This window comes from Chinchilla lanigera, unplaced genomic scaffold (assembly GCF_000276665.1).
Source record: "Chinchilla lanigera isolate Chin_1 unplaced genomic scaffold, ChiLan1.0 scaffold00018, whole genome shotgun sequence".
Classification (NCBI taxonomy): Eukaryota; Metazoa; Chordata; class Mammalia; order Rodentia; family Chinchillidae; genus Chinchilla; species Chinchilla lanigera.
Genome location: NW_004955419.1, coordinates 14,313,414 through 14,320,965, shown reverse-complemented (window position 1 = coordinate 14,320,965; position 7,552 = coordinate 14,313,414). Strand labels below are relative to the sequence as shown.

The 7,552-nt window shown below is 38.3% G+C and overlaps 1 protein-coding gene across 2 annotated transcripts in view; it reads right to left on the bottom strand.

Annotated features, from left to right (window-relative positions):
- Nucleotides 1-7,552, bottom strand: part of Fkbp15 (FK506 binding protein 15, 133kDa) — a 65,403-nt gene that overhangs the window by 8,925 nt on the left and 48,926 nt on the right. For both annotated transcript variants that reach the window (XM_005382688.2, XM_005382689.2), the window contains exons 20-21: nucleotides 3,918-4,089; nucleotides 2,016-2,152 (exon numbers count right to left, since the gene is read on the bottom strand). In XM_005382688.2, the coding sequence (XP_005382745.1) occupies nucleotides 2,016-2,152; nucleotides 3,918-4,089 (309 nt within the window). The remainder of the gene's footprint in view (nucleotides 1-2,015; nucleotides 2,153-3,917; nucleotides 4,090-7,552) is intronic.

Below are 7,552 nucleotides of genomic sequence, written 5' to 3'. Positions count from 1 at the left end.
TGTAATTTGCTAAGTCCCCCCTATTATTATGTTATCCTTCTTTTATTCTTTAAAATAAAAAAAAATACAAAAAGTATCAAGCAAAGAAAATTATAATACCATATAAAACAATGGTAAATGTTTGGAAAAAAAAAAAAAAAAGAGCTAGAGAACACCCTATTCTTGGTGAGAGCACTGGGAAGCTGATATTTTCACAGCTTGCTGGTGGGAAAACAAATGGACATACTCTCTTGGAATGGCAATCTTGTAAAAAGCTTTTAAAAATATACATACCCACAAATTTCAAAATTGTAATTTACTTTAAGGAAGCAGTAAGTCATATTCATAAAGATTATGCTATAAGGATAGTCACTGAAAACAGCCCCCAACATCAGAAAAAAATGGTTTAAGTAAAACTAAAACTGATAAAGTCATAGAAGAAACTGTAAATATAGGACAGGATTCCTCCTCAGAGGGCACTAGGCTTTGTTAGTGTTTGATTGAACTCTTAGGAACAGTCTGTTCTGTTTATATTTAAATTGTTCTAAAACATAGAAGAAAGAAATGTTCTCATTTTGTTCTATAGGGCTTATTATCTTGCAACCAACAAAGATTAGATACACTACAAAGTTAAAAGATAGCAAACTGCCTATCACAAAAGTAGTACTCAAGACAACGTGATTGCTGGGTGTGTTGGTGTGTGCCTATAATCTCAGCACTCTGGGAGGCTCAGGCAGAAGAGTTACAAGTCTGAGCCCAGCCTGGGCAATTTAGTGACTTACCAAAATCCTGTCTCAAGATAAAAATAAAAGCAAGGCTGGGGATATAGCTTAGAACAAAGGCCATGAGTTCAATCCCCAGTACTGCAAAAACAGCAACAAAAAAAGTAAAATGGAAAAATATTTGCAACACCTATGACTAACAGAGGATTGATACCCTTAATAGGATTTGCCAATGAAATTTACCAATAGGAAAGACAGTAAAGGACATTAAAAGGTGAATTCATAGTAGAAATACAAATAGGCATTAAATACATGAAAGATTTACTTCTAATAAAAATACACAGTAAAACAAGATACAACATTCCACCTGTGATGCCAATAAAGGTTAGAAAAAGTGATATATGTACAGAGAAATGAGCTTATTCACACAGTACTGGAAGTGTAAGTACCACATTCTAATTTGAGAATAATCTGGAAATACTGATAAAAAAAACTGGGGATGCATAGCGTTCCCATTATCCTACGATTCTAGTTGCAGCAACCTATCCTCTGAGAATGCTCAAACAAATTCACTAAAGTAATCACACAGTATAAGGATGTCCACAGAAGTTTGAAATAATAAAAAAGTAGAAATATAAATATGTAATGAGGCCCAGCTATGGTGGTGCATGCCTATAATCCCAGCATAAGAGAGGGTGTGGCAGGAGGACTGCTGTGAGTTCAAGGCCAATCTGGGCTACGTAAGTGAGTTCAAGGCCAGCCTATACTACATAGTGAGGTCCTGTTTCAAAAAACAAACAAACCAAAAGTACTGAAAGATAAATAATTAAATTATGGCACAGCCTCATTATTATGCAACAGCTCCAAAAAAATGCAGCTGGGCTATGGATCTGTGCTTGCCTACTGTGCATCAGGGCTTGGTTCAATCCCCAGCCCTGCCCCATCCTCAAATCTCACTCTTATGTAAAACAGATGTCCTTAATACTTTTCAGAGAAGCACTGAACATGAGCCCATTATTGTTTAAAAAGGTTATCAGCATATGTATATGTATGTATAAATGAGTATGTACATTTTATGCATATAAAAAATAATCTGGAAGGATCACACATTACAGTATTTATAGCTATTATCCCTAACTCAAAAGATAAGAGAAGGGACAAAGACAAATTTTTTATTTTATAATTTTTGGTATTATAAACACTTGTTTTAATGGGTACATACTACGGTAATTTTTAAAGGAAAATAAAAAGGTTTACTAAATAGCTAATGCTGGTTACTTCAGTCCAAGGGAGAAACTTGCTTGTGGAATTTACCTTTTCCAAGGACTCCTTCTCAGCTCGAAGATCTAACAGTTCTTCCTCCAGAGTTGTCACCTTGAGTTCCAGCTGTCTCCGGCCCTGCTTTTCATTTTTGAATTTGGACTGTGCTTGCTCAGAGGTTTCTTGAAGCTCTGGGAGAGAAGAGCAGAGAGACTCATTGCAGAACTAGAGCAGCAGGGGGTGATGTGGTGTCCCGCCTGTGTCAGTCTGCCCATCCGACCACACAAGGATCCAGCTCTCAATTTTTTCAGCCATCCCCTCCCAGACCCGCAACGTGTTCTAACAAGCAAAAAGCTGCTCTCCCACCAACCCATATTTACCACACAGAGAGTCATCTAATGTACGCATCACCTTCTACACATGCGAAATGAAAAGAAATATTCCAAGGAGTCAGAGATCACCTTCAAAACTGATGAGTCTTGCAGTTTCATTTCCTCTACCATCTTACCACACCAACCAGGGCTTAGCTTAGTATTAGTCCTGGTCCTCTCTCACTGCCTAGGAAAGACAGTCTCAATTTTCTTGGTAGCAAGTACATTCTGCCAAGAATTTGCTTTTAGAACATTCCTTCTCAAAGAGAGCATTTGGGGAATTTTTTTTTAAAAAAGTTTAGTGCACCAAAATTTGTTTGAAGAGTTTGAGTCTCTCATGGCTCTAGAGGTGACTGTCACAGGGCACTACAAAAGCAGAAATGAGATAGCTGTATGATATTCAAGTCTAGGACTGTCCAACACATATTTGCCTCACGTGGACTTGAGATGCATCTTCAAGATATCATTTCACCCAATGTCACCAGTGTTTTTAGTTTTCCTAAACAGAAAATTGTGCTCCTACTCAACTCTGCTATGGCTCTGGTCCCACCTGTGCCTTCTGCATTGGTTTTAATATAGCAAGGTAGATGAGTCAGATTGCTAATCTTCACAGATCTTCTATTTGATCACCTTTTTTTTTGAGACAGGATCTTGCTAGGCAATTCAGGCTGTTTTTGAACTCCCTATATAGCTCAGGCTGGCCTCGAACTCTCAATGATCCTCCTGCCTCAGCCTCCTGAAGGCTGGGATTACAGGCAATGTGCCACCATGCCCAGTAATCACCTTGTCTTCAGCACCATTTTTATGTTGGGCACTGAACTAGCATCCACGGAGGAAAGGAATTTACACAAATGAATAAAAACATCGCCCTTGCCCTCCAGGAGCTTGAATTCTGGAGGGGAGAACAGACACATAAATGGTGCTTATCAAAGGCTATCTCTGATAATGGTCATAATAATTCACTAAGCTAAAAGAATTGTAAAGGAGGGATCAAATACTCTAGGAAAAACTGAGAAATCTTTTGAAAGGAACAGAATGTAGAGAAGACTGGAGGCAAATATTGCTCTGCACAGCAAGCCTGGAGGTTATAGATAAAAAGCAAGAATAGGATGAGCAAAAGCATAGCCAGAAAGGCTTATGGTAGAGCTAGGATGAACTAGGCAATATAACAGGAGACGAGCCAGGTGGAAGGCCTGAATGCCAGGCTAAAAAGCTGCAATCTATTTTTTAAGAAGGAGGAAAATACAACAGGAAGCACCTCTTCCTCAAAAATCCACTAAGTCAAGAGTTAGATGAACATATTAACTCTTCCAGAGATATGAGTCGTAAGTATCAAAGATGTTCACATAAGACTTCCTCAATAAAAGAGGAAAAGTGGCAACTGATCAACTCTAAATGAATATAGTCAATCCTTTCATTGCCCTCTATGTAAAACAATCATATAGGTTTTCCATTGGTCCACCTTGATTGTTGGCTCAGTCCTTCACAAACTTCAAAAGCATTACATTAAAGGGGTTGAGAGGAAGGAGAGTTAAATGCCTTATGCTGAAATGAAATGATGCCATCTTCCCCACCGTGGACATACCTGAGAGCTCTGCCTGCAGTTTGACGAGCTGGCCCCTGAGAAGATCTGTCTCCTTCAGGCTTTCTGTAAGCTGCATCTGCAGCTCTGTTTCCTTCTTCTGGTGAGCAGTCATTTTCAGCTGTAGGTGAGAGACCTGTGCAGTGGCTGCTGCTAGCTCTTCTGTCACCTTCGCCTGAACAATAACAAAGGATGATATCACTGGTGCTCTCTGTCTCTAAGTGGTGACCTAATCTCACAGGACCCTAGGCTGACTGAACTGATAGACGGGAAGGAAGCTAAGGCTACCCTTAAAATTATGCAAAGTCGCTGACCCCATTCTCATGCAGAAAATTTGTCCTTAGGAAATATTAAAAAAGATTATAAAAATTTTGCTGCAAGGATATTCAATATTGCATCATTTGAAGTTGTAAAAAACAAAAAAGGAAAACTACCATAAAATGCTAAAAAAAATATGATACATCCATCCTGTATGCAGCTATTAAAAATGGTGCTTAAGGCCAGAATGGCAGCACATCTCTGTAATCTCAGCACTCAGGAGCTTGAGGCAAGAGCATCGCCACAAGTTCGAGGCCAGTCTGGGCTACCCAGTGAGTTCAAGACCAGCCTGAACTACAGAGTGAAATCTGGTTTCAAAAAAAAAGTTTAAAAAAATACTTAATGGAATGGAATACAGCCACAACCTATTGTTTTTTGTAACTGCTTCTATCATTTTGTACACTGTCAGTTTCCTTCCATGAGCCATTCTTAACTTCTATCAGTTTCATGAATGCTTGTCAAAAATCTGAATTTCGACCAATCTGATAGATGAGAAACAGTATTCATTTTCCAACTTTTTATGAATATATATTTTCATAATAAGAAAATGGTATTTTGAAATTTAAACTGAATCCCTGCAAAAGCAATTAATTTCTAAGTTTCCAGTTCTTCTTATAACTACAAAGTTCACTTTTCTTGACCGCTTCAAGTATTTTAAATGGTGTTCTGTATTAGCCAAACATGGGCCAGGTTTACTTTAAAGACTCTAAATGTTCTGAAGAAACATCTGATGAGACAGAAATAGCTACCCTGGAAAAATGCTCTAATGATATTTTGAATATTATGGACAATATGATAATGGTGACAGAGAGGACGATCGATAAAAAAGAACAGTGAACAGATGACAAATCTCATATCCATTTCACCTGAACTGATGCACTCCCATATAAGAGAGGTCAGAGGGCATAAAGGCAGCGAGTGTTGCTCTGTGGACAACTATTCTTGATCTTCAGGCATCTAAGTATTACTGGAATTGGGCTCTTTACATTACCACCACTGTTACTATTACTCTACTCTTATACTTTACACACATTTTTGCAGCTGCCCACTTGTTTTACTATTATTTGTGCCTTCTTACAGTATGCATCGTGCCCACCTATCTTAAACACATTTATTCCTTGCCTTATCCAAAGCCTTCATCAGTTTTCCAGCTTCCATTTAAAGTCTGATAGTTTAACTCTACTAAAGAAGGGAGGAATAAACTAAAATTGTATTTGAAATAAAAATAAACACGCTATAATGAAGTTTCTTTCAGTATGTCTGACTGGCCTTTAGAATAAGCTCTAAGATACTTATTTTTGCTGTCTGGCAGCCTGAGGTTTTTACCTGCTAACATACAGATGATAATGGCATCTAGAGCTTTCAGATGTTTTTCATCTGCCCCAGAGAGAAGTTTGATTCAATGTCCTGCTCCAAATGGCCAGTGAAAAGTGAACTACCACAGAGCTAGAGAGACTTGCATCTATTTTTAGTTCAGAGAGTTCACTAATATCAGAGCAATTGTCAATCTCACAAGAACTTGCAGGACCTAAGACCCCTGGAAGAGGCAATGGAATGATGGTCACTCTCTTGTCAAAGGACAGCAGAGTGGACAGTTACCCAGAAGCTCTTATCTCAAGTCCTCAGCTAGCAAGGCGTACTAGAAGCATAAAAATTCAAATACTTGCCCAAACACACATATACATACACAAGAGAACAGTAACATGTTACAGTAACAATTATTATCTATGAGTAGAAAGATTATAGGTGATTTATATTTTAGTTTTGCTTATTTGTATTTTCTAAATTTTCTAGAATAGATGCAACTTTTATAATTAGAAAAAAGTATGTGTGTATATGTATGTATGTTTATATGCAAGTATTTATATACATGAATACAATTTTGTAAAAAGGCAATTATCATGTGAGAAAGGAAAACAGCAGAAACCTACACAGTGGGTAGAATGGCGGGGGCTCCCTGATTCCCACCCTGGGCCAAACTCTCCCGTTGATGTGGAAAGCTGGGAAAAGAAAGTAATGACAGGAAAAACTCAGAATTCAGAAAAACAAGGGAAAAAACATTAAGTTAGAAAGGGAAAATAGTATCAGAAAGAGAGCTAGCAATTGGACAGGGAAAAAGAATACTGCTGACTGAAAGTGCGATCATGGGCAACTCTTTTGCCCTCTCGGAGCTTCAGCTTGTCCCTCTGTAAAATAAGAAGATTAAACTAGATGATTTCTAATAGTTCTTCTAGCTTTAATCATTATTCCATTGTTTTATGTGAAAACGTTAACACTATCATCGAAAAAATAATTCAATTTACCAAACATTCATTGACCACTTAACCACATCATTCTGAGCTGTGAAGGCAAGGAAGGACCTTGCTTATCTCCTGTGAAGAGGAGAGATCACAGAGAGAGTAACAGTAAGAAGTCAACCAAAAGAAAAAAGGAAACAACCAGAAGGGAAGAATCAATGAAATAATGGCAGCCAAGCAAAACATGTGGTACCTGGTACCCACATCATAAAAATCCTGGTACTCAGTGTAAGATCCATATAAAGCAGATCCATATAAAGAATGGGATCTAGAATTTAGAAGATGTTTGCTAAGTGTTAGCTGTGATTACTGTTGTAATTATTACGACTACTACTGTTTTTGCTGCTATCAATAGAGTTATCTATTTGGTTTAGACATCTTTGGGATTTAGCAACCTAAAAACATTTGGGTGGATTGATGAGCTAATTCAGGGGTTGGCAAAGTATGGACCATAGGCCAAAGTGGCATACTGCCTACTTCTGTAAATAAAGCTTTATTGAGCCAAGCATGGTGGTACATGCCCAGTCAGGAGGCTGAGCCAAGAGGACTGCCAACAGTTCACAGCCAGCCTGGGCTACATAGCGAGTTCAAGGCTGGCTTAAACTACATAGGGAAATCCTGTCTCAAAACAAAAACAAAAACGAAACACACACACACACATACTTTATTGTAACATATACATCCACACACTCCAGTGATATTCAACATGCATCACATGCTAAACTTATTAAAAACAAAGGTATCCAGAAGCTCGGTGTAGCAGCATGTGTCTATTGTGGGGCTACTTGGGTGGCTGAGGAGGGAGGGACACTGGAGCCCACAAGTTTGACACCAACATGGGCCACACAGATAGGCCGATATCTCTGAAAACATCAGAAAGGTGCTGGCTGCCATGTCTAGAGACTGTGCCAAAATCAGTGAATGTACCTGAGTAAAGTTTTATCTTGGTTAGATAGATATACTTAATTACAATCTCTGGAGATGATAATTTTAACCAAGCTCCCCAAGTGATTGATTCTGAGG